We start from the raw sequence: 26,116 nt of genomic DNA on the forward strand, positions 1-26,116 counted from the left end.
CTTGTTTAATAAATTTGAAAAAAAAAATATTATTGTCAGATTAAAAAATACGGAGGTAAATCAATATACTTATATAAAGGAGAAGCATGAGGTGTTTAGGTTGCGCCTCTCAGAGATCTCAGTTCTATTTTTCTAATTTTCTGGAATTTTCGGATGAAAAAATATCAAAAATAAAAACTGTCTTTTTTAGTTTCGGATATATTGAAAGAAAGTTTAAGACCTACTTTTTTTAAAATATCAAAATCAAATCAGAATCTGAAACGATCATCATATTTTTGGAAAATATGTATGTCAAAAACAAAAAGTATTTTTGATAAGTCGGTCTTTTCTCAAATCAACCTCTATAAATTCAGGTGAGACTTCATAAAATTTAACACACAACTTTTCTTGAGCTTATTTGTCTTCTCCATCTAATACAATAATGAGTTACACTATGTTGGATGCTTTAAATGACGATAGAGATGATTGGATGATAAGAGTAAGAGTTTGCCGGATGTGGTGGTCGACAAATCCTGGGAGAACAATATAGTCTTTGACATGATATTGATGGATGGAAAAGTTAATAGATTAACTGTGAGGGATATATGATTGTTCTTTATTTTTTTTATAATATTTGTTTTGTTCATCAGATATGTTTGTTATTGTTTTCTTTATATGGTTTACTTTGTATACATGAAAAGATTATTCATGCAACACTTTCACAATATCTGTTTGTTCGGTTCAAGCACCTTTTAAGTGAAGCTATTTATACAGTATAAATAAAGGTTGTTGCAAGGGTAAATGGGTAATTATAGACCGAAATCTCATGGATTTAAATTGATGTTTTTGCAGACAATCAATCCAAAAAAGGAAAGAATCACTAATAAACCCGTGTATGGATTGGAGTTCATACGTCCCGAGATGATTAATGTTCGTACAACTTGAACATAATGTTTATCCCTATTAAAATTAAGAATGGTTTTGGAGTTTTATCCCAATATCTTTTAGACTTTTACACACCTATGTTAAACACCATCAAAATTAAGATGTGTCGTGATTCATTACATGCAGATTTTTATTTTTATTTTTTCACTCATGAATTATAATCCAATTTTGCAATTTTATATATCAATATTGGTATTGCATCGAGATGTTTAAAATATAAAATTATTTTATTCTATAATATTAATTTTAAATCATTAATATAATTTTTATAAACTGGCGCAAATTTATTTTATTTTATAAATATTAATATTAAATCATTAATATAATTTTTATTTCGCGGCTTCTCAACTTTCATCTTACAACGTTAAAAACGACGTCTTTTGGCGCGAGTTTCTGTATTGCGGTATTTTCGCGGCTTCGCACTTCACTGGTGCCCTAACTCTCATCCCCTTTCTGAGTACTCAGGTAATGCGCTACTTCATTCACAAATTCAAGTATTTAAAATTTGCTTAAATTTTTATTTTATTTAATTGCAAAAAATGCAAGTGTGTGGTTAGGTGCTAGGTGTTTGATGAAAGTTCCCTGTGAGTTGTTTAGGCAATTACTCGTTATTTTCAAGGGGGCTCATTTTGATTCGAAGTATGTACTGTGCTAAATGTCTGCCGTTATAAGATGTGAAGTGTCTCTTAAGAATCCTTGTTGCTCGAATCATGTTTAAGAACCTATCCCTTCTAACTTTTTTGTGTGATTAGTTTTATGTTTGTTTTTAATATTGAGAGAGAGAGAGAGAGAGAGAGAGAGAGAGGGAGGGAGGGAGGGAGGGAGGGAGAGAGGGGGAGGGGAGGGAGAGAGAGAGGGGGAGGGGGAGAGAGGTCATGTTATATGACCATTGACCAGTTATGTGGTGTTGGGGATCAAGGTATTCGGAGAAGTCATAAAATAGATTATATAAGTTTGGCATAGTGTTTATTTATTAGTATAGATAGGTGACGCAGACTAAGCACTTTGTGAGAACACGGTTAGAGGTAGTGCGGGTATTGAGATTCGGTGATGGTTGTCCAATCAATTGGAACTGTTTGAGGAATTTTAGTTGGAGTGAATATACAGTAAAAAAAAAAGCTGCATTACTTGTTAATTGATGGGATTGGAGAGGAATTCAAAACGGCTAGAGGTTGACCCTATATCTATACTCGATTTTCGTGACACAGTTTGAACCCTAGGACTAGGAGTATATGTTGTTGTAGATGAAGCATCAAGCTTGTTAACTACTTAGTTTACATAGATCCTTTGGGTTCATGTAGTAGGGAAATATACCCAAATTAGAGAATCTGATTTGCTTGACAGAGTGTTTGAGTTCATCTGTTTGTTTTTCCAGGTATTGTGACACCCTTGAAATAATAGTTAACAGCTACAACTATGGAGAGTACTGATTTTGATGAAGGTGATTTTGAGTTTTCAAGAAACTACTTCCTAGCTAAAGAGTCAAGCACTTCTGTGAAGAGATCTACTCATAAGCTTTCTGATATCGATATTGTTGATGAACAGGTTCTGCTCCAGTTCTTAACTATTTCTCTTAGTGATAGTCACCAAATTTGTGTGCATTTATGACACCATTGGATTTACATGATATACGCCCTAACAAATATGCAGGAGCTTCGAGAAGCAGTTTCCAATATTGAGCCTAAACACGAGAAAGAAATTGATTTACTGATTAAAAGTTACAAATGTTTGTACTCCAAATGGGCTTTTGAGTTAAGGTGTGCAATCCCTTGAAAACTTGTTTATTCAATTGTTTGTAATTTGGGAGGGATGCTTCTGGGGTTGCAATTCAATATTTAATGTTAATCTATGTTTCTGTACCAACCCAGGGCTGGGTTTGGTCTCCTATTGTACGGTTTTGGATCTAAGAAAGCATTGATTGAAGATTTTGCTTCAACAACCTTGACTGGATATTCTGTTTTGGTGATCAATGGCTATCTTCAGTTAATTAATCTTAAACAGGTAATGTAAGCCTCGTAAAGCTGAACAAGACCACTAACTTTATTTGGTAGTTTTACTTCTTTCTCCATGTTTGTCTTCATTTCATCTTCTAAATGAAGTTCTCCATCTGCATAATATGGTGGATTAGTTTTAAATAGCTGTTGTGTATAGTTTACTCTATTTTAGACATAATGCATATGTGCATGTACAAAATTTTATAAACAAATAAAAGAAAAACGATTGTTAAATAAAAGGAACTTTTCTGGGAGTTTAAAGGTGCCAGGTGATTGCTCTGTGGGGTTATTATATTCTGAAAAGAGGGTGGAATGTAAAATTATACTTGTGCTATAATAGACTCAGTCCTCCTGCTAGTGTGTAGTATATATGAGTTCGGAACTTGGTATATACTTCAGGAACTCTAGAATCCACTGTAGCATATATTAGTTGACACAAATAAAACTAAAAGATCAATGGTTTAGGTAGAATCAGCATGATGCTCAAGTTTGTCATACCGAGAAGGTACAATTATGAATCAAATGCCCTTTCTACCTTCCTGTGCCAAGGTTTGTACTCTCAGGTTGTGGGTTACAACATATGCCAGATGGTTCTTCAACAGTGTCTTACCTGTTTTTCTGTGTGTAGCCTAGGTTGTCTATGCAGAAGTGTTTCTCGATGTTTATCAGGTAGCAGCGTAGCTTTATTTATCACTCCCGGTCTTCGTATTTTATAAGTTGGTACAGAAATTAAATTCACAGGAATAAGGAAACACAGAAACATACCACTTAACAGGATTTAGTTCTCAACCTATTTTTAATTTGGTAGTGAGACAAGAGGAGCCAATAAGATAAATCCTGTGTTGTTACTTCTATTTTTGTGTTCTGTTTATCAATTATTCAGCAAATGCTTTGATGACTTACTTGGTCCCTTCCTAATTTCTCATAAAATTTTATGTTTCATAATGCTTCCCAACTGAATACTCATGTTCTTGGTATTGTCATACTTACTTTATGTGTGTGTTGTATTTTAGGTTTTAATTACATTATGTGAACTGCTTGGAGACCAGTTAAAGGCACAGCGAAAGACTCCTTCAGGGAGCCAACGTTCATATAATGCCTTGTCCATTGATGATCTTATCGCTTTTCTAGATGGACCTCACGTGGATGGGAATGAATGTTCCATTTGTGTTGTCATTCACAATATTGATGGGCCTGGATTACGTGACTCTGACAGTCAACAGTATCTTGCAAGAATTGCTGCTTGTTCTCATGTTCGTATGGTGGCTTCCATTGATAACGTAAATGCACCGCTTTGTAAGTATAGTCCGATTACTGCAATTTCCATATGCGCGTAGTAATGTTGTCTAGCCTATTTTATTAGTACTGTAAGTTAGTTCTCTGAACATTTAGCAACTATGGCAGGAGGTAGTACAAGTGTCTTTCTGAATTTACACACTTTAATAAATATGTATATTATGATGGATACTAGATAAAGAATACAGAACTTCCTTCTCACCCTTCTCTCCTGCAATATATCCTATCTCGAGTGACACAAGTCTTAGAAAGGTATGCATTATGAATCTCTCAGTCCCTGGAGTATCAGCCATTAGATTAGGGGCTGGCTCAGACCACGATATATGTTCCTCTTATATATGCTCATACTATTTGGACCTGTATATGATGTATATAATTATAAATTTTATCTCCATCTCCTGATCCAAAAATTATATATGTATGTCATACTAAGTTCAAACTTAACGGCACTTTTACTTTATGCAAGTGTGGGACAAGAAGATGGTTCATACACAATTCAACTGGTGTTGGCATCATGTTCCTACTTTTTCACCATACAAAGTTGAAGGAACCTTTTATCCATTGATTCTTGCTCATGGAGGAACCACCCAAACTGTCAAGACTGCTACGATAGTTTTGCAGAGTTTGACGCCTAATGCCCAGAGTGTATTTAAAGTTCTTGCAGAACATCAACTTGCCCATCCTGATGACGAAGGTATATGGACTCCAGAGCTTAATTTTTTCTCTTTTTTGTTGTCAGGTCTTTTTACTCCTTTTTTTATTGCTAAATTAACAAAAAATTATATCAACGATAAAGCACCAGTACAAGACTAAGGGCATACCTTGCAAGAGGTACTACCCATTACTTGAAACATCAACTAAGCTGCCTAAACAGAAAAGCCTATTAGCTAGGATACAAACATATCAAAGCATCAGAACTAACGTTTAATACAAAAGTAACTGTAAAGATACATTTCTGATAGAAGCCAGCACAAGTAAAAAGTTTTCCCAGAAATTCCACTCCGACCAAGTTGCATGAAACACCTGTGCAACATATAGATAAGCTATCTTCCTTTGAATGGAATCCAAGTTAGAATCCACAATCTCTCCATCATTTTAGTCAACCCAACTCAATCTTATTTGAATAGGACAGCAATCCCACACTTTATGAATGAAATTGCAATTACAGAACAAATGCTCATGAGTTTCTGCGGGGGTATGACACATGGTACAGGTGGGAGAGACATTCATCAGAAATTTATCATTCTATCTCGCATCAGCAGCTTCTCTTTTATGACCAGCCATAAGAGAACAGAATATTTTGGTACAGAAAGATTATGCCAAACCATAAGAAGCCATCCCAGCCCAACCGCCCACCTTCTAAAAGAGTGCCAAATAGAGGTAATGGTAACAGACCTATTACCATCCCAATCAATTTTACAGCCAGAGTGTATTGAAATTGTTGAACAAAGGAGTCGAAGTTCATAGCATCTATGTGATTAGTGTGACAGAAACACCAAGCATTATTTGTACACACAGAAATCACTTTTGCCAGCTTGAAAGATTTCATGATAGAGATGATACGAGCTCCCAAATGTTCAGCTAGTGACCTACCTTTCCCTCCATCTATTATACCAGGTTGCTAATATATATTTTTTTTTTTTGTAGGTTTTCCTGTCAATAATCTTTACTCAACCTGTCGAGAGCGGTTTTTGGTGAGTAGCCAGGTTACACTGAATTCTCACTTGACGGAATTCAAAGATCATGAGCTGGTGAAATTCAGAAAAAATTCTGATGGTCAGGACTGCCTGTACATTCCTCTAACAACAGAAGCACTTGAAAAGGTTATCGAGGAGATCAGTCAATAGAGGATATAAGCCGTGTAAGTGATATCGCTTATGATGGTAATTACCTACATACTGGTTATCTCTACTTATCAGTTTCTTTCATAGAGATCTGCAAGTAGTAATGCAGAAACGATCTGATACATTAATATTTAGCTTTTGCTTAAAGTGTAGGGCAAAATATCTTTAGCAACATCAGTGTTCATTCCTGTCATCTATGTTAGAAAGTTTTTTCATGGAAATGTCGAAATACTGTATTAAGCAATATTTCAAAAACTGATGTGTTTTAGATTGCATATTTTAAGTTGCACGATGTCAAAATATAGAAAAGCAGCTGGGGCTTTTACATTTTATTTAGGTATTTATCTGCCATTTAACAAAAAAGAACCAAATTTTCAAAAATCAGCAACTAAAACCATAAAAATTTGCATCCGTTTCCAGTTAGTAGGACATTAGAACTATTTTCTGATTGGAATGACCAATTTTTAATTGGAAAATTAAACTCCTTCATCTATAATTTATAAAAACTGAAAAATATATTTTAAAATAAATTATAAACAAATCATTAAAATGATATATGATAGATAAAGATTGACTGAGTTGTATCTAAATGTTATTGGGTATTAAAAAAGGGGCATATATAATCTTAAAAATATCATTGAGAAAGACATAAAAATTATTATTTGCACGTCTTTGCTAAATTTGGTTCTATTCTGTTCAACAGAAAGAAAATGCAACCACATGCGCAAGTTGGTTAAACGATTAAAAATAAAACTTCATAAATTTGAGAACTGTGCACATGTAAACTGACGTCAGTAACCATTGCTATTTGTGCTAATAATTTGTGTACCACGCGAATCAAATATGACATAATATTTGTAAAAAGTATTACCAATTCAATTTGCTTTTCAATAAAATTTGAAAAGTATAAACATATTTCTCACATAAAATCCATATTAATTTATTTTGAGCTCATGGTTGGACTTTAAATTAATTTTTTTAGAATAAATATGAAACCCGATTGAATCGAATCATATGATCGGGAACTCTTTTCAACAAAATAAAAATATGTATTTAACCTGATGAAAATTTAAAAATTGTAAAAATTGTGTAAAATACAATCAATTAGTCTCTTTCTGAAACTAATTAACAGAAAAGTTATGAAAAATTAAGAAATTTATCTAATTTATGTGACGCTGAACTCGAATATTTTTTATTAATAGAATTCAATTCGGACGAGTGAGCTGCGGCGAACAGCAAAACGCAGCGTTTTGCAGAGAGTACAGATCACATCCACCAGATGACAGCCAAAACAGCAATATCAAATTTGACCCAAATTTATCATTTAAAAAATATAATAACAATAATTCAACATATATAAAAAAGGAAATTTAGCTCTATTTCTTTTTCTTTCCCTCTCTCTCTAAAAATTATGCAGTGAAACCGCCTCGATCTTCACGCGATTTCATGTAATCTCTCTCTCTCTCTCTCGCTCAATCTCGCTCGATTTCATATACAAGTGTGTGCAGTTTACGTTTATGTATGCTTGATTTTATTAATTTGTAACTTGTTATGCTTGCATATATGTATAGATTATATATGGTTGAATTATTCACAGTTTGGATTTGTGAATTTCTTAATTGTTAGCTAGAGCTTATTTGATTCATGTTAATTGTGATTATTCAGTTTATATCTCGAAAGTTAGTTGTAATCGACTTTGATTCGAATAGGATTCTGTTGCGATGTTTTCTGGGATTTAGGTTTTGTGTGTGTAATGTGTGTGTGATTTTTGGTGTAGGTTTAGGATTTGATCGGATTGGAAATGGAAATATAAGGGGAGGCACATTCGTGATTCGTTGATAGTGTATGATTTCGAAGAATGTCCGCTAGGAGTGATCATCATCAGACTGTTCCCCTTTCGGTATTGTTGAAACGAGAATTGGCAAGTGAGAAGGTTGAGAAACCGGAGATTTCGCATGGTCAGGCTAATCAGAGCAAGAAGGGTGAGGATTTTACATTGGTTAAGACGGAATGTCAGCGTGTGCTAGGTGATGATGTTACCACGTATCATGTTTTCGGGGTTAGTTTATCCTCTGCTTCCTTTTGTTTGCTGCTTGCTTGATTGTTTTAGGCATTTGAGTGTTGTGTCAGGATCCTTTCATCAAGATAAGAAGTATTCTACTACTACACTACTTGTTGATGGTTAATATGGAATTTGGTGTTAATTTTGGTGGTTCGTGTTAGATTATATTTGTATTGAAAATATGGCATGGAACTATTGGACAAAATTTGTATGCTACATCGTGTAGTGTGGTTGGTAGCTCAGGTGTAATGTGAATTGGGATGCAATAATTCTTCTGAGTTACCTGGTCTCATTTTAAGTGATTGTGTGTGACCTTGTATTATTATTTGCGCGTGTATAGGATGGAGTTTTAGGAGCTACATGGCTATATTGTCTGCTTTCTTACTTTCTCTCTTTTACTCAATTTCCGAGTTTTGTACACCAGTGTTATCTTCTCGTTCCTTTATATGGTAGAATCAATTTCCCTTGGTTTGTTCCTCTACTTTTGACAAGCCCTACTTCATTTGATAGAATTTGGTCTCGTTTGAAAATTTTAGGTTTGCTCTTTCTTAAAAATCACTTATTTGCAGCTTTTCGATGGGCACAATGGGTCTGCAGCTGCTATATACAGCAAGGAGAATCTTTTGGCTAATGTCCTGGGTGCTATTCCACCAGATCTTAATAGGGATGAATGGATTGCAGCATTGCCGAGGGCCTTGGTTGCAGGGTTTGTGAAAACAGATAAGGATTTGCAAGAAAGAGGTATTAACAAATCCATGCGCATATCTATAGTTTTACAGTACAATAAGCCAGTACAAGATCTGTTAGATGATGGAAACATTTATGAAAAGCGAGCTTCTGTGGAAGACGATATTAAACTTTTAGAAGGGAATATTAATATTTATGTGCATGCCATGTAAAACATATATAATCACACCCTTGATGCTATGATAGCGATTAGGGTATGGCAATTTGAATACAAACTGACTTGCTTACGGAGTGATCATCCTTGCATGATCTTGAATTACTAATTATGCTGTTATTAGAAAAGCTGTACTGAAATGCTGGTTTAATGGTTTTGACTAGAAAATTATTGCGTATTTGTATCTTCTTCCAATATGCATCACATATTCTTGTAGTGATCATACGCGTAAAATTTAAAAATATTTATTATTTTAACCGTGGTTAAGAGTTGTAAGAAAATGTAATGGTCTTTCCTTTACACCAGAACCGTCCTAAATAGATAGTATATAATTATACATCACTTTGCCAGTTTGTTTATTCCTGAACATGTTGTTCAAATAAAATTTGGGGTATATTTAATATATTATCCTAGTCAATTCCTTGCAAGATGTTACAGTTTCAGTGATTTTATTTTCCTGTAGAAGATATGGCCATAACGACTTCCACTAGTTCAAGTCTCTAACATCACATAAAGGTGCAACAAGATAAATTCATATGGTTATACTTATAATTCTTTTTGCATCTGTATATATTCAGGATCCTTACATAAACCTCTTATTTCTTTTCGAAACACACTTTATAATTGTTCTTGCAAACACTCGCAGTTAATTAGATAATCATAAACCATGCACTTAACACTTCCTTTTGGGAGAACTTTGAGAATCTTTAAAACATTGTCAGTCTGGTATTTAGAGTTTAGACACCTATTAATGTTTATAGGTGAGTAGGGGTAGCATAGTAGCACCAAATCCCTATACAAGACAGACCTGGTGGATTCTTAGGAATTTCCTTTTTACTTTAAAATGCCTCTCCAGGTTTAACATGTTACATTTAGAATGTAAATTTTACGCTTTAGTAATGGTTTATTATAATTTCCTGTCAATTTGTGCGTATTTGTTTTAAGTATTATATAATTATATAATATGATAATACTTAATTATTCTTCTGTTGGATATCAGCGCGAACTTCAGGAACAACTGTTACCTTTGTGTTAATCGAAGGACTCTTTGTAACTGTAGCATCAGTTGGTGATTCCCGTTGCATCCTTGAATCTTCAGAAGGAGAAATCTATTATCTATCTGCAGATCATAGACTTGAAACAAATGAAGAAGAGTAAGCTGACATACTTTCAGTTTGTATGATTATATCTTATTTTTTTGGCCAAGTAGGTCATTTTATCGTCTAGTGGCTTTATTTGTAATTTTTTTTTATCTGGTATGAAAATAAACCAGGAGGAAGCGTATCATTGCAAGTGGTGGCGAGGTTGGTCGACTTAACACTGGTGGTGGTACGCAGGTGCAGTTTTTCACTATTATTGTTTTAGTTTCATCTTGATAAAGTTTCAACGATCTCTGTCTACTTTTTTTAAATAAACTGAAGTACCTGGTACTCGGGGGTGGGCCCCGAGTGGTTACTTTCATCTAGGGAGTGGGTGATGTCATATAGGGCTAGTTTCTCTTGGTTTGTATTTAAGGTTTCCATTTAGTGGTTTTTATTTGATCATTAGCCAATGTGTGTGTGTGTGTGTGTGTGTGTGTGTGTTTAGATGTATAGTTGTTGCAAGTTATTTCGGGGTAACGTTCTGAACTGGTCATGCAAATTTAATTTATATGCACATTTTTCAATTTAGCGAGGGGTGGGTCCAAAGCAATATTATCTGCATATCTCATTTCACACTATTCAAACCACCACACACAACATGGTATTGGTTAATTAAATATTTTTATCGCAGATCGGTCCTTTGAGATGCTGGCCAGGTGGGTTGTGCCTATCACGATCTATTGGAGATATGGACGTTGGCGAGTACATTGTCCCTGTTCCTCACGTGAAACAAGTGAAGGTTGGTTACCTTTTCATGTTGCTTCCGTAGATCTTATGCAAATGTCTCTTTTAACGGCTTTAAGTGTAAACTAGTTGGTATTGTACTAATTTCAGTTTTTGGACAATCCATATCTATTTTTATCCGTCCTACATAATTGCTCCCTCTTGTTATTTACTTGACTTGCAACCCATTTCTTTCACAATGATAATAAACTAAAAAGCTGGATGAATTTGATACAAGTATTTGTCACAATTATTGTACAGAGTTAGAAATGAACAGCAGTCCAAAGAGAAGAAGATCAATTCTATCCAGCTGTGCTGAAAATTAATGAATTGGGAAATTTTTAGTGTGTGTATGTGTGCGCCTGTGTGTGTGTATTTGACTGACTACAGTTTCTTTACATTTGATATTAGGATACTTGTAATTTGTAATGAGGCTTACTAGAAGTGTAAGACAAGTTTATTTGAAACTTTATTATATGTTTACATGTGACACATGAAGTTTTCCAATTGTTAAACAATTACTCCCTCCGTTTCAAATTACATGTCCACTTAAAAAAAGTCACATAGTTTAAGAAAAATGGATTGTGAGAAAAAAGAGGTGTATTAAGTCATTAATTGAACATAATGTGTGGTGTATGGTTTATCTTGGAAATATAAATTTGTAATATGTGAAGGAGAGTTGATTTTGGAAATATAAATTGACATTGAAAGTTGAAGTGGACAAGTATTTTGAAACAAACTTTTTTTGATAAAATGGACATGTATTTTGAAACGGAGGGAGTATATTTAAACCTTCGATTTCTGTTAATTGAACGAATTGAACCCTAACTGGAACCATGGATGAGTCTATGAGATAAGTTTTTAAGAGTAGCTATTTGGATATTGGGATCCCATTTGTTAATACGTGTTAACCCCTGGGTTCTAACTTTTTTCCATGGAGTAATTAGTACGAGACTTTCATCTTTAGTAACCAGGCTAGGTCTATCTTCCTATAATTTTCTATTAGGAGCAATTTTTCACGTTAATAATAGAAAAGTTGTTTAGTGTGATTGTTATGTTAAGTCTTTTGACTGAGTATTGTACTGGTTCTGGCATGAGACTTAAGTGTTCCTTTTAAGCAAATTACAAGTTAATGTTACAGTGTTGTGTAATTTTAATGGATTTTGTGAATTTTTTTTTTCTAATGTAACATTGTCAATGTTTTCTTGTGTAGCTCTCCTCGAGTGGTGGCAGACTTGTTATATCAAGTGACGGTGTCTGGGATGCTTTAAGTGCCGAAACAGCGTTTGAGTGTTGTCGTGGAATGCCACCAGATGCCGCAGCTTCACAAATAGTAAAAGTATATGCTTGCAAATGCTTTCTCGAATCAGCAACTTTGTTATTCTTTTTTTCAATTAATTAGACATCTATTTACATTCATTACTCCTATAAACAGGAAGCTGTAGGGTTTAAAGGACTTCGAGATGACACAACCTGCATTGTGATAGATTTACAACCCCCAGAGAAGCCAAGTCCTCCTTTGCCGGCACCACCTAGAAAGCAGGGAATGAAAGTTTTTAAGTCTATGTTTAAAAAGAAGAGTTCTGAGCCATCTTCAGTTTCTGAGAAGGAGTACAGTGAACCAGATGCGGTTGAGGAATTAGTAGAAGAAGAATCTGCAAATCTTTCTGAAAGGTTTGCAACTTCTTCCGTTGATATTTCATTACAAACAGCTTACAGCTTTCTATCTCGGTTTCTGGGATTAGGTTATTTTAATGCTCTATTAATTGGCCGTGTTACATGGGAAACATAAACTGTATGATATATGATTACCTGTGCTTGAGGATGATAAATTTTACTAGCCAGGTCTTTGTTGTCTGATGTGGTTCTGTGACTTGCAGGCTGGACACAAAGTACCCAATCTGCAACATGTTTAAATTGTTTATATGCGCCATTTGTCAAGTGGAGATGAAACCTGGAGAGGGAGTTTCAATACACTCAGGAACTGAAAATACAAAAAAAATACGGCCCTGGGATGGTCCTTTTCTTTGCTCAAGTTGCCAAGAGAAGAAAGAAGCTATGGAAGGGAGAAGAACTTTTGGAGGTATTTTCTAATGATATTTCCTAAAAGTTACATTCCACCGATGTGTACCTGACACAGTGCCATGTCATTTTTTTTCCAGATTCTACATACAGTAGTGGAAGTGAATAGCCAAGCTTGACTACATGTGCATTACACAAAAAACTAACCATTGTTTGCAATTAAATCGTAAATGGTAAGGCGTATTAGAAAAATGAATCCCAACTAGGTTTCTTGCAAGGATTTCAATCTGAGTTCATTTATCGAAACCATGGGGACTAGTGAGGATCCTTCCCTTTGCTTTGGTACCTTAAAGTTGGAGATCAGAGATAGGATTGCATATTATAGTTAGAGTAATCCTGATTGCATCGCTGTTGACGAATCGAGTATCCCAGTCCAAATATGGGAATACGAGGCTCACTAAAGTAACACGAAATACAAGTTGAAAGTGAAACTTATAAGTTTCTTCTATAAAACTGTTCGATATTATACTGGCCCTTTACCTCATAATTCAACACTGTAACTCAATTCTTGGTGTATTATTGTTAGGAAGTTTGACAAGAACTGTCATTTGCGATTAGATTTTTTCACGTGACATGAAAATGTATGAAGACATTCTTCAGAATAGACAAACCATTGATTTTTATATATACAGTTCTTTTACAAGGCCTTGGCATTTCTGCAGTATCAAGTAAACACATCTTGTTCTAAGAGCAAAGACAGGATGTTTTTTTCGTGCTGAAAGAGCCTGGTCCTTTGATTTGGTTCTATAGTGGTGGTGCTTATGGTGATTATTTATATCCGCAGTTCAATTTACAGAGCGGGCTATCTGAACATATTTCCTGCAGACTGTCAGTTCACAGTTGTCTATAAATCTCTCTTGAACCCCTTTTAAGTCTTTAACTTGCAGGCAGTTTTGATCCTTCATTTTATGTTATGACTTATGTAAGTAGTTTCCCAGATGAAACAGGGCAGGTTCTGAACAGAAGTTAACTCGTCGAGGTTGTCTGTCCAACTCAGAAACCAGGCTAAGAGATTGACCTTTGAAGTTTCGTTGAATTTGATTTCTGATTCTTAAGAGGTGAAACTGGACGTGTACATAGATCATATACTTTTTAGTTCAATTTAATACCTGTACTCAGCAAAAGGTTTTGCATGCGGAGTCTGTCTTCTGTTCAGACCTGAGGGTCTCCAAATCTGAATCTTCCGATGTCCAAAATTGATTGCCTTTGAAGGATGATAAGTTTTATTTTTATTTTTTTGAAAAAACTAAGGATCAGTACTTGTGTTAACATGGATAGACATAAATCTTGTTAATAGTTGAATTTAGTAAAGCCATGAATTTAGCACCTAAGCCCAAGTGGACAATGATTTATATATTCATTTTGTTTTTATTCGAATATACTTTGCCTCAGATCAGATAATTATTGATATTCATCTGATTACATATTCGTTATTACAAATCCAGATCTTATTGGTGTTGGTGAAGACATATTCACGATGATTCATGTTGAATAAACAAAGAAAATCTAGAAAGTAGATTCCTTTTTCCGGAAAATGAATGTTACGCAAAAATATAATGACGGTGTTTGGTTGATATTTTAATTTGAGCTTATGAATTATAAGTTAGAATTATTCTATTTGTATTTTCATATAAAAAGTGAAAAGTCAATTTTCGAAGTCAAAATCCTAATATTTTTCAGCATTTTTTTTAAAAAGTTTGAAAGTTCATTTTAAAACAACTTATGTTATTATGTTTATATTTGATATATATTATAAATTGTAAAAATAAAATATAATTAATGGCGGCATAAACAAATGTGCAAAAGTTAGGACCAAACATCCACGTTGTTGTGTTGCAGCTTCCATGTTTTCCCACACACATCACATCATGCAAATCTTTTGTCAATTTATGACTTTATTCTCCCAAGACATACAATTAAATCATCCAGAATTAAATCAAAATACTGATCAACTTCAACAAGAAGTAGCTTTCTTCTCTGGTCTTCAGGTCAGCCTGATTTACAGTTTATATGTAACGTATAAGCATCCTGCGTGTTGATTATTATAAGGCTGCTTTGGAGTTTAGTTTATCAAATTGGGTCAATGATTAGTTTATCTGGCACATTCTGTAATAGTGTAAGGAATATGCTGTTCTTGACACTGACTGTTTTATAAAAACTCAGTCTTTTCTGCATATGGGTCTTTGAATATATTTGAATTTTAGTGTTAAAAATCATATCTTGGAAGTTAGTTAAGTCTTGGTTGTATTGAAAAAGAACTTGAAGTTGGGTTGGTTGTAATTTAGGTTGTTGTGAATTAGTTTGTGTCAGTTCTGGTGGATTTTTGAAGCAGCTATTTGGGTTCTTAAATTTTGGGAGTTCATTGGAGACTTTTGTGATCTGGGTATTTTTTGGTTTGAAATTTGGTGAAGAATTGAAGGAATTATGTGGGTTTTGTGTGTGTAATTGTGTATGTATATATGCAATTTGGGTAGTTTGTGAATTTTTGTTGATTTGGTATTGTGTAGATTAGGGGGGAGCTACTATGTGGACTTAACTTTGGTGGGTGGGGGAGGGGGGATCGATTGGGTTTTAAATTAGTGGAGTAATCTAGTTGTGTGGGTAAGTTGGTTTTAGGAGGATGTATGCGGTAGGGAGGTTAGGGAGCTATATCTCACGGGGTGTGAACACGGTTTCTGCACCGTTTCATCCGTTTGGTGGTGCTGTCGATATTGTTGTGGTTGAGCAGCAAGATGGTACCTTTAAATCATCACCTTGGTATGTGCGTTTTGGGAAATTTCAAGGAGTTTTGAAGGCAAGGGAGAAGATTGTTGACATTAATGTTAATGGTGAGGATGCAAATTTTCATATGTTCTTGGATCATACAGGAGGGGCTTATTTTGTTAGGGAGGTAGATGCAGAAGATGGGAAGTTATTATTATCATGTACGTCTTCATGTGAAGAAATGGTTGAACTGGAAAGGAGACCTGCAAAGTGCAATAGTTGGAATGAAAGCATTGATTCATCAGGCGTAGTTACCCGGCTTGAAGTAAGCAATGGTACAGTTGTTTCCAGGTCTGGCTTCATGGGACTTGTCTTTGGAAGGAATTCAGTGAAAGAGAATAGATCTGAGAAGGATGAGGATGCTGCTGAAATTATTAGGGCAGAATCTTTAGAGCGTGCCGAGATTGCTGCGGATCTGTTGGAGGTAAACTGGTCTACCAATCTTGCCTCCGTCAAGAAAGACAAGGATAGCGATTCACGTGTATCTGTGCCAGACATGTTAGATGGTGCAGCAAGTACAAATGTTCCGATAGATAAGGATTCTTGTTTGTTAGAAGGTGGTGCAACCAATGTGGTTAATAAAACATTTCAACGCCAACCAACAGTATACTATGAAATAGATTCGTCGGATGTTGATTCAGATGGCAATGATGAAAAAGACAATGATACGATTTGTGTAAAATCCGGTGGAGTCATCATGCAGGGAATAACTTCACCTGGCCCAGATACAAGTACTGAGGATACTTCAGAAGTAGAAACTTTACATGTTCTAGGTGATAGCACTTGCAGTGATGGGAAGATGCATGATGGAAGTAGTGAAACAAAATCACAGAACGGAGTAGTGAAAGAAATCTCTACTGAGCCACTTGCTTTTAATCAAATAGATGATTCAGCCAAAGAAATTGACTCGTGTAGCACACTCACCAATATTAGTAGCAGTGCCAATGACCCAATATCTTCAGTTCAAGGTGATGGGAAGAGGCTCCAACCACTTGGTAAACGTTTCTGTGTTTCTGAAGAAGTTGGTATTAAATTTGTTAAAACTGAGGAGATGAGTAACTCAACGTCAGCAAGTTTAGATGAAGAACAGTTCCTTTTTAGTGATCTCGACGACTCCAAAGTAAGACACATAGAATGCATGGAGGTAATTCCTATGAATCTGGAAGACAAAGAAAAAGATTTATCATTTACAGCAGAAGACAATGAATCCGTGAATGGATCTTCTCATTCAGAATTTGAGTCTCCAGTAAATTATACTGAAGAAGAGTTACCAGTTGATGGTGAAGAGTCGAGAGAAGAGGCTACTGAAATATCTAGCCACATTAAGATACCTAGAAATAATCAATGTTCAGGCCAGGAAATAGAGGGAATGGCCGAGTCTCTTCCTAACATGCGGTCACAGTTTGATGAATTGGACAAAAATAATGCTCGTCATACTTTAGGCCATTCCCTTGATTTAAATCCCAAATTATCAAAGTGGGCACTGTTAAGGAAAAATGTGGGAAGTAGCATAAATTCAGACGTGGGGGGCGTAAATAGTTTATCAAATTTACAGCGCATGACTAAGGATGCTCAAGTTTTGTCAGAACTGAAAGCTACAGACACCAGCCCTGCAACTGGTAAAACTTCTCTTACAGATTAATCATTCATTAAAAGCTTAGAACAATTATCTTTTCGTAGCATTGCCATTGTCTTATTTTATTTGGATAATCGAAATAAATTAATTTTCATTTCATAATATGTGATTGGTTTGGCTATCAGGTTTGTGTTCGGTTTTACAAAACATAAACTGTGGTTCTTAATTATTAGTTCTATAACCTTTGGTCAGTGATATGTACGTTTATTATTTTCTTAAATGTTTAACAATACAACATTGTATACAAAATATAAATTCGAACAATAAATACCTTACATCTGAGAACAGTTCATCTCCTGTTGCTCCATTATAGTGTCGTTAGTTTAGGGTGATTATATTATTTCAAATATTTATTCATTATTGAGTCGATATTATTAATACTGTGAGTCTGTAATGTTTTACACATTTAAGCATCAAGGCAAATAAATTTACAAAATATTGAGTCCTACCTTGGCTTCTGAAATTTTCTCAAAAACCAAAGTGTATGCTCTTTAACAAGCTTAGATGAGCTTTTGTTGCTTCTTGCACTTTGTTCCTTTAGAAAGGTTGAATGATGATTTTCTCGTAAAAGAATTAATAGGAAGGTGGACAAATTTTATATTAGGAGTCGTAGACTTGTATTAAGTTCAAGTACACTAGGCGGTCGGTTGTCACGGTTATGATACAATGCCTGTTTCCTAATGTATTCTTGCATGTAGATGCAAACAACAGGTTAAATATAATGTAGCATCTACTGGTTGGACTGATTTAATTTTTACAGGGGATTCTTCTAAAACTGTTGAACTCTCCTCGAGTGGAAACTGGGGTCAATGGCTCTTTAAAAGATCCAGGAGCATGAGAGATAAACCATTATCTCTTGATCGCAGAAGAAGCATTGATGCTGAAATGTCTTCAGCAAGCACTGGTAGCATTGATGGGGAGAAAGAAGTGCTTGATAAAGAAGTGCCCAGTAAAGAAGTTCCAAAACCCAAAGCAAATAAGAAGAGAATTAGGGTAGTCTCCCCAACAACTGAAGAGCTGGCATCCTTAAATCTCAAGGAAGGAAGGAACACCGTAACCTTCACCTTTTCAACCTCCATGTTGGGGAAGCAGCAGGTATTTCATCCTTTTGTTGCATGGTTCAATTAGGATTTTATGTCCATTGTTAAGATTTTATGATGTTGAAGTATATGCTTACTTGAAGTATGTGTTTCACAGGTTGATGCTAGAATATACTTGTGGAGATGGGATGCTCGAATTGTTATCACAGATGTGGATGGGACAATAACCAAGTAAGTCTAAAAGATCTGCAAGAGGTTTTATTATCTAATTAAGCATTGGAGTCTATCTTAGTAAGATACTTTTTCCAAAGTTAATATTCAAACAACCTAATTGTGAATTAATTGTGAAGTACTGTAAATAATATCTGGAGAAAGTTTAGTTGCTATACTCTCTATACTTATGTATAAATGCTAGGTCAGTCCACATCATTCTATTGCTCTAGATTCCACTCTGTTACTTTTTAGCATTATATACTGAATATTGTTCTGTTAGTCTTATGATATACAATTTATATAATACTTCCAGCATATTTCAGAAGTCTCTGTATGTTATAGAAATCAATAGCCTCAATGCTTCCAAGCACCCTCCTGACTCCTGTTCACTTCATGGACTGTTATAATTTCATACAATTGCTTGTTATTCGAACGTATACACGAAGATACATATATAATGCTGAACAAAAATTAAATTAATCTTTGTTAACTATTACATAGTATTATTTAAATATACGTATATTAAAATAAAATTTTGTATCATCTAATTAGGACTATTCTACATTTATCTAAATTGAATTTAGATATATGGTAATATACATCATAGGAATATTGATAAATAATTGGATTAGTTTCTTATCTTCCGAGATAGGGTTCTAGTCTTGGAAGTAATCATCCAAGGCACCTTTAGCAAACAAAAATATATGTTTGGCTTATTATAAAGTTTTAAAGCTATGTTTGTCTGGACAGATTACAATCGGATGATTATAATTCCTGCACGTAAACTTATTGTACTGAATGTACTGTAGTGTTAATTACAAACCTTAAATTAGTGAAGCTTCTGCCAAAACTGTCACTATCAGTCCTTAGTCTCTAAAATATAATTATGATTAGTTGATGGCTATTTTGTTTTGCGCAAGATTGTGTGCGAATTCTTTAGTGTTTAGGCTTTATATGTCTTTGCTAATGTGATAAAATATTAGGAAGAGACTGATGACAGTTACCTACTACCAACCAGATCTACTATTCTTTTATATATTTATAATAGAATTATTACCACCAGTTTATCAATACTCAGACCTTACTGGAGCACATCTTCTGTATTACAGATCTGATGTACTAGGTCAGTTCATGCCATTGGTTGGAAGAGATTGGTCACAGACAGGGGTTGCACATCTCTTTTCAGCTATCAAGGTTGGCTGTGTTATATTTAAGTTCATTGCAAACTTTTTTTGCTAAAAAATTAAGTCTTATTTCATCAATTGTAGTTATATTTATTGGCTCCACTTGACAATTGCTACTACTTTATAAAAGCATGATTACAACTAAGTTTTGGGTAGGAACTCTGTCCAGTCATGTGATACGACCAGAATTGTCTAAAAGTGAATTAAGTTTGGTTTACTTTGCTGCAATTTTCGAAGGTGATTTAAATTAATGATTTTTCTGTATGTTAATCATAGCAAGGTGCAAAAACATTTAATTATATTTTTTTAATATCTTTGACAGTGTTAGAAATTTCTGTATGATTGAGAATTTAGGGCTTATAAGAAGGCTGGCATTGATCAAAGTTTATATTTAAATTGAAAGAAACCAGACTAGGCCAACATATGTTTGTTATCGTTGATGTTTTAGAACATGATAAGAGATACGTAAAATAGAAGTAAAACAAAATAAAATAGAAGTAACATAAAAGTAAAGACAAAGTATTTTTCTAATCTGTCGAAGTAAATAACATTTGTAGTGTTTATATGGATTGTGCGTGAACAATTCAAGCTAAAAAGAAGCTAACCCTGTCCCAGTAAAATCTCATCTAAACAAACCTATAATAACTCCTTGAAACTAGGATTTATTATAACTAAGACATAACTAATTTATTTTGAATTGGAAGTAATAAGATTTTAAAAACAATTCAAATAATTTTGAATTATTTCCAGCACCCACTCTTAATTTAAAACTAATTTTAATTTGTTGGACTTCTCATCATCACCATTTTTGTTAGAGCACTTCTCTCCACTAGCTTTTTTAGCTGCACTTCTCACCATTTTCCATGTCTTGATGCACTTATAATCAATTACATACGTTAATGTTTCATAAAAAACAAGTGATAAGTAAAAGACGAAAGTACAATAGAAGTGAACTAAAAATAAAAACAGAAGTGTTTTATTATTTCAATTTGTAAGAATAAATTACATCCGTTATATAGACTGTGCGTGAACAAATCAAGCTTAAAAGTAGATTATTTCCAGCATTTATTCTGCTTAAAGTGCAGAAAGTAAGATAATCATGTTTTACTGAATTTTCAAAAGCATAGAGTCTTTAAGAGTTTTAGTAAGGTTAATCAGATAATAGAAACCTGGAGATTTGGGACTGGATTCATGTGGGGTTTAGTCCTTTTTTATCACATGTTATTGCCTACTAAATGGAAGACAAAACTGTGTCATTACCTGTATTAAGGCTGAAAAAAATAAAAATAGTAGTACCTTGTTGTCACACCTTAGAGCTGATTAGTCCTACATATGAGTTTCTATATATTCCTTTATTGGCAAGTCAAGACAAAATAGAATGCAAGATATCTGATAAAAAAAAGCTATAAAACCATTTATAGTTCATGTCAGTAATTTGTCACAAATAATTCATTAATACTATTAGGCACATTTTTGCGAGAGAAGTGTGAAAGAGGCCTTTATGAGTTAATTTCACATGAAGGCAAAGTGCTTGTTTGATAATTTAAAGGATGAAAGTTGCAATTCACTTGAATTCCACATGAAACTTAAATTAGAATAAGCAATACAAAATTATATTACGAACAGATATTTCCTAGGTTACAAGTTGCAGGCCTTGTAAATTTACCTGCCTTAAATTCTAATTATGAACCCTGTTTACTGAATATGTTCAAGTTAGGTACTATGTCAATAAATAATAAGTATCTGTTGTTTAAACTTTGTTCACCTGAATGTAACAAGTAATGGGACCATATGCTTACTAAGTTTTCCATTTTCCTTTGCCTTGAATTATGTACTTCTATTTTTCTGTTTTTTTCTGATGTGAATAGCTTCAGATGAGTTCATATTCTTATACCTTGACAAGAGATTAGACTTTCTTTTCTTTTTTGCCTTTTCAGGAAAACGGTTATCAATTGCTGTTTTTAAGTGCAAGAGCGATTTCTCAAGCTGGCCTCACCAGACAATTTTTATTTAATCTTAAGCAGGTACCTTTATATTGTCTTACATTTCTCTTGCATGAAAACAAAGTTGTGGTGTTAAAAGTTCGCATTGGAATGTATTCTAGAGTCCATTGTGTTCTTTGTATATTCGTTATCAGTCCTCAGACACAAGTTCTGTGCAGGATGGAAAGGGATTACCAGATGGGCCTGTTGTTATTTCCCCTGATGGGCTTTTTCCTTCTTTGTTTAGAGAAGGTGGGTGTTTGTTCTGAAATTGTTAGTCACTACATGTATTCTGTTTGTTGTTGCATTATTTACCTGCACATTAATTTGTGACGATTACAAGTGAATGATATTTTGTTGTTAGCTTGTACCAACCTGTTTGGTATACGTGAAAAATATATGATCTGTGATTCCAGTCTCAGCCTCTCTTTTAATGTACTTCTGTAGGTAACTGCTTCATCAGTAACTTGTGTTGTACATTCGCACATAAAGTTTTTGCTTGCAGTTACATCTTGGACACAATCAAGTATTTTTTGAATAATTATTTCATCTTATTGTTGTCTCACTAATGTTGCTCTCTTCCAACCCTTCATTGCTAAAACTATTCTACCATATTATTCCTCTTATTTTATATACAAGCTTATTAATCTTCTAGATCTCATCTTCATCACCACCTGTGATCTGTCCTCTACTAATCCTTCACAAGTTCCATCCTACTTATATGATAAAAAAAGGTGCGGACTCTACTACAAAGAACTAGTCAAAGTTAAAACTGTAAAATTATAGTGAAAATTAATTATTTTTTTTAAATTTAACTTTGATGGATATGAAGGATGGATAAGGCTCTGTTAAAGAGTTGTACCAACAACCAAAGAAAAAGAGATAGAGCGCTAGTAGTTTTGGCGAAAATGTGCAGGGGTTGCTTTTAATTACCAAATATTGGTGTACACAAACCTTACCTAGTACTAGTAGAGGTCGTTTCTGTGAGAGACCTCTGGATTGAGCATCACAAAATCTTGATTTGAACTCGGTGGTTATTGTCGATTTCTTTTACGTAAGTAAGAGCATTATAATTTTGTGTGCTTTTGCTTTCTGAATAACTAAAGTGAGGAAGTGGAAGAAAACCACTTTCTGACTCATGCAGCTTAAATTATCTGTTACCCTAATAGGAATTGCATTTGTTGCCAGAACTATAATAAAAGTTCAAGTCATCTAAACAAGAGAGAAATTAGTGATGAATATAATACTAATTTGAGGTCATATGTTTTTTATCTTAATGGTTGTGGATGTGTAGTGTGTGCACATCCCTTGCAAGAAGAATCCAATGAATATATTTGTTGTATTTTTGGACAAATTAGTTGGTGCAACAGGGACAATATTCAACTAAAAACGAAAAGAGCCTGTATATATGCCACAAGCATACTAGTATTGCATTTGTGCATTTAATATACAAGTGTTTTGTCCTGAGTCATATGTTATTCTTCCAATTGAATTGAGACAGATTATACTTATCTCTGTATCGTCTGACTGTCTTTTCCTATGCAGTTATAAGAAGAGCTCCTCATGAATTCAAAATTGCTTGCTTGGAGGTAGTTCCATGTTACTCCTACATATGCAAAACTTTTGCTGATTTTAGAAGTGATTAATGTGATGACACAAGCTATTGGCAATGAGCATGTAAAAATCTGTTATCCGTTGTGAGGACCTATTATGCTATATGGACTGCTGAAAGATTTAAATCATTTTACTAAGTAGATTACGCGCCAAGTAATTATTTAGTTATGCCAACTAAGTATAGCATATCTTGAAAGCTGTGGGGCCGTTTTGCTTAGCTTAAAATAAATTACTTATTGCTTATCAGTAAGAAGTTACTAATAAGTGAAAAGTAACTTTTAATTTATTTGTTTGGATAGATTTATTGATATTTAAACTTATTAGGTACAAAACTAGTAATAAAAATTAAAAAACAACTACAAATTAACTTTTTAAGTGATTATATATATACACTTTTATGAAGTCAAATTACAAATATTAAGATAAGTTGGAAAATAAAGTTACGATTTTCAACTTCTCCAATTTCAACTTGTAAGTCAGAAGTTAACTTATTAGTTAGAAGCCCCAGCCAAATGCCCACTATAATAGAGAAAAAATGTATATGAAATAAAATTTGGTAGTGTGTGTCAGTAGTGAATTACCATGATGCATAAGGCTTATTTAACATTGTTTAAGAAAAATTTATTATCTTATTAATTCACTTGAATACATGGTAGCGTTCAACTATATGCTTGCTTCCCTAAACAAACAAAGAACACATATTCTATATGCAATTGAGAAACCAATTGCATTATGCAGGATTGTTTTTTAGAAAAGGTTACAGAAAAAAATATTTTTCACAGGGAGCACGTGGTGCATTCCTGTGGCATTTTTAAGACTAAATTACTGTATGCATTTGAGCCTGATGTGGTAATTCGCAGGATATAAGGGCGTGCTTTCCATCTGACAGAAAACCATTCTATGCTGGCTTTGGAAATAGAGACACAGATGAGTTTAGCTACCTCAAAGTGGGAATTCCCATAGGAAAAATCTTCATAATAAATCCCAAGGTACTGATAACATATCAAAAATATATAATGTGAAAATTGGGGTGCAACCTTCTATCAAATTATGTACTTAGTTATTGTTATTTATCTTGAATTTATTAGGGTGAGGTGGTTGTGAATCGATGTGATAACAAATCATATACTTCCCTACATGATCTCGTAAATGGCATGTTTCCTCCCAGGCTCTCGTCTGAACAGGTTTGTGACTCTAGACTTTTATGTTTTGCTACCATTATTCTTTAGGAAACTACTCGCTCATGGGAACATGTTTAACTTCACTTAGACACATCACACATCAGCTGAAGATTGTTTTGTAGTGTAGGATGCTTGCACAATGTAGTCTCACTTAAGCATAGGTTAGTATTGTAGTATGTCGTAGGTTGTACCAGGTTCTTATATTACATCGTAGTGTATGCTGTTACTTGTCTGTACCAGTAATCAAGTCCAATTTAGTTTAGTGCCATCAAGTCTATTTGGTTCGTTTGTCACTTGCCTGCCTCATGTTCTATTTAGTAACTTCGTCGTGCTTGCAGGAAGATTTTAATTCTTGGAACTACTGGAAATTGCCCCCGCCTCTTATTGATTTGTGACGGTGTCTACATATTGTTCATAAACTTTTCAAACAGAAGGAAGGATACTTACTGCCAGCCCTCCAAGAGAAAGGTCATATTGGTTTTCCAGCTGTTAAAACTTTAAAAAAAACTCTTCAAACAAATTATGTGCTCTCTCTTAAATGGCATCAATATCTCTCGATGCGGAGCTATTTGGATTGAGCCATATCTGGAAATATAGAAGGAACTATAGGCTATATTCCGATCTTTGTCTTTTCATAGGACACAGTCGTGGACAAAAGGACTCGGACAATGTGACTTCTTACTCCAGCATATGAGTGAGCTATTTAATGATTGTGCTATAGCTGTCGTGTCGCTGCCTAGTAGTGATAAGCAAGTGAAAGCTTAAGAATTTAGTAGCACGACAGTTGTCTTCATATTTATATCAGGCTTAATTAACCGTTTGATAGTATTCTTGTCGTGAGGTCACTAAACCCGTTCGTGTCTCGCCACTTTTTGGTATAAATGCTTGGTTGTGCTAAAAATTCGGGTTAATCTGTCATCATGAGGACTTCACCACAAGGCTAGCGGAATCCAATATATATTTGCCAAGTTTCCTGGTGAAACATGACCTTGTTAGACGTCGATGTGTTGAGCTTCGGAGGAAGCTTATATTGAATTTTTGTAGTTAAATTGGTTTATAAGTACATTGTATAGTTTTGCTGAACGGTTCAGTCTTGTACCTTAGAATATCTGTATAAAACTGTTGTAGAAGCCAACTTCTCCTTGTGTTTAATTTACTGGTAACACATGTTTCGATCTCTTATCGAAACTTTGATCCTGTTTCGTTGTCAATTGTGAATCACGGTATTTATAAACTTTTCACCAATAATTTTTAGTATTATCATTTTATTATTTGAAACTTATTTTCATAAAATTAGAAATTGAAAAAAGGTAGTTTTGATTTTTCAATATGGTATTTCTAGTTTATTATTAAAAAAAATCCAACATATTTGAAATTAAAAAAGTTATCTTTAATTTTTCATATTGAAAATTAAAAAAAAAGAAGAAAAATAGGCAGAAATATTTAAAATGATTTATAGTAGTATATAATAATATTTAAATTGAATTTTATTTGGACAAGCGAGGTCATTTGGGCCTAAAAATGTCTAAAGTTTT

General features: G+C 34.0%; 3 protein-coding genes across 4 annotated transcripts; all 3 read left to right on the top strand.

Moving 5' to 3' along the window:
• The first annotated feature begins 1,255 nt into the window (after nucleotides 1-1,255).
• Nucleotides 1,256-6,333, top strand: LOC108211636 (origin of replication complex subunit 2). 2 transcript variants are annotated; one of them, XM_017383285.2, is made up of 7 exons: nucleotides 1,256-1,389; nucleotides 2,300-2,469; nucleotides 2,575-2,681; nucleotides 2,793-2,925; nucleotides 3,932-4,214; nucleotides 4,681-4,908; nucleotides 5,862-6,333. In XM_017383285.2, the coding sequence occupies exons 2-7, from the start codon at nucleotides 2,341-2,343 to the stop codon at nucleotides 6,059-6,061; spliced, it is 1,080 nt and encodes a 359-aa protein (XP_017238774.1). In that variant the 5' UTR covers nucleotides 1,256-1,389; nucleotides 2,300-2,340; the 3' UTR covers nucleotides 6,062-6,333. The 2 variants fall into 2 exon arrangements, with proteins under 2 accessions (XP_017238774.1, XP_063947057.1); XM_064090987.1 differs by lacking the exon at nucleotides 1,256-1,389 and adding an exon at nucleotides 1,810-2,095.
• Nucleotides 6,334-7,370: 1,037 nt separating this feature from the next.
• Nucleotides 7,371-13,623, top strand: LOC108210579 (probable protein phosphatase 2C 12). The gene is made up of 10 exons (XM_017381923.2): nucleotides 7,371-7,506; nucleotides 7,836-8,117; nucleotides 8,690-8,861; nucleotides 10,022-10,175; nucleotides 10,295-10,358; nucleotides 10,795-10,902; nucleotides 12,100-12,225; nucleotides 12,322-12,560; nucleotides 12,767-12,969; nucleotides 13,049-13,623. The coding sequence occupies exons 2-10, from the start codon at nucleotides 7,917-7,919 to the stop codon at nucleotides 13,075-13,077; spliced, it is 1,296 nt and encodes a 431-aa protein (XP_017237412.1). The 5' UTR covers nucleotides 7,371-7,506; nucleotides 7,836-7,916; the 3' UTR covers nucleotides 13,078-13,623.
• Nucleotides 13,624-14,822: 1,199 nt separating this feature from the next.
• On the top strand, nucleotides 14,823-25,778 carry LOC108214585 (phosphatidate phosphatase PAH1). The gene is made up of 10 exons (XM_017386666.2): nucleotides 14,823-17,350; nucleotides 18,128-18,462; nucleotides 18,565-18,638; nucleotides 19,730-19,814; nucleotides 21,742-21,828; nucleotides 21,966-22,038; nucleotides 23,332-23,375; nucleotides 24,261-24,389; nucleotides 24,489-24,584; nucleotides 24,920-25,778. The coding sequence occupies exons 1-10, from the start codon at nucleotides 15,589-15,591 to the stop codon at nucleotides 24,974-24,976; spliced, it is 2,742 nt and encodes a 913-aa protein (XP_017242155.1). The 5' UTR covers nucleotides 14,823-15,588; the 3' UTR covers nucleotides 24,977-25,778.
• Nucleotides 25,779-26,116: the final 338 nt, after the last annotated feature.

Source organism: Daucus carota, chromosome 3 (assembly GCF_001625215.2).
Source record: "Daucus carota subsp. sativus chromosome 3, DH1 v3.0, whole genome shotgun sequence".
Taxonomy (NCBI): Eukaryota; Viridiplantae; Streptophyta; class Magnoliopsida; order Apiales; family Apiaceae; genus Daucus; species Daucus carota.

What these genes read in the sequence shown, in the direction of transcription:
- LOC108210579 (XM_017381923.2), top strand. Translation starts at nt 7,917, where the DNA reads ATGTCCGCTAGGAGTGATCATCATCAGACTGTTCCCCTTTCGGTATTG. An exon ending in CTTGAAACAAATGAAGAAGA is followed by an intron (nt 10,176 to 10,294) that starts GTAAGCTGACAT and finishes AAAATAAACCAG; the next exon opens with GAGGAAGCGTATCATTGCAA. An exon ending in ACACTGGTGGTGGTACGCAG is followed by an intron (nt 10,359 to 10,794) that starts GTGCAGTTTTTC and finishes TTTTTATCGCAG; the next exon opens with ATCGGTCCTTTGAGATGCTG.
- LOC108214585 (XM_017386666.2), top strand. Translation starts at nt 15,589, where the DNA reads ATGTATGCGGTAGGGAGGTTAGGGAGCTATATCTCACGGGGTGTGAAC. An exon ending in AGACACCAGCCCTGCAACTG is followed by an intron (nt 17,351 to 18,127) that starts GTAAAACTTCTC and finishes TAATTTTTACAG; the next exon opens with GGGATTCTTCTAAAACTGTT. An exon ending in CCATGTTGGGGAAGCAGCAG is followed by an intron (nt 18,463 to 18,564) that starts GTATTTCATCCT and finishes TGTGTTTCACAG; the next exon opens with GTTGATGCTAGAATATACTT.
- LOC108211636 (XM_017383285.2), top strand. Translation starts at nt 2,341, where the DNA reads ATGGAGAGTACTGATTTTGATGAAGGTGATTTTGAGTTTTCAAGAAAC. An exon ending in TCGATATTGTTGATGAACAG is followed by an intron (nt 2,470 to 2,574) that starts GTTCTGCTCCAG and finishes ACAAATATGCAG; the next exon opens with GAGCTTCGAGAAGCAGTTTC. An exon ending in TAACGTAAATGCACCGCTTT is followed by an intron (nt 4,215 to 4,680) that starts GTAAGTATAGTC and finishes ACTTTATGCAAG; the next exon opens with TGTGGGACAAGAAGATGGTT.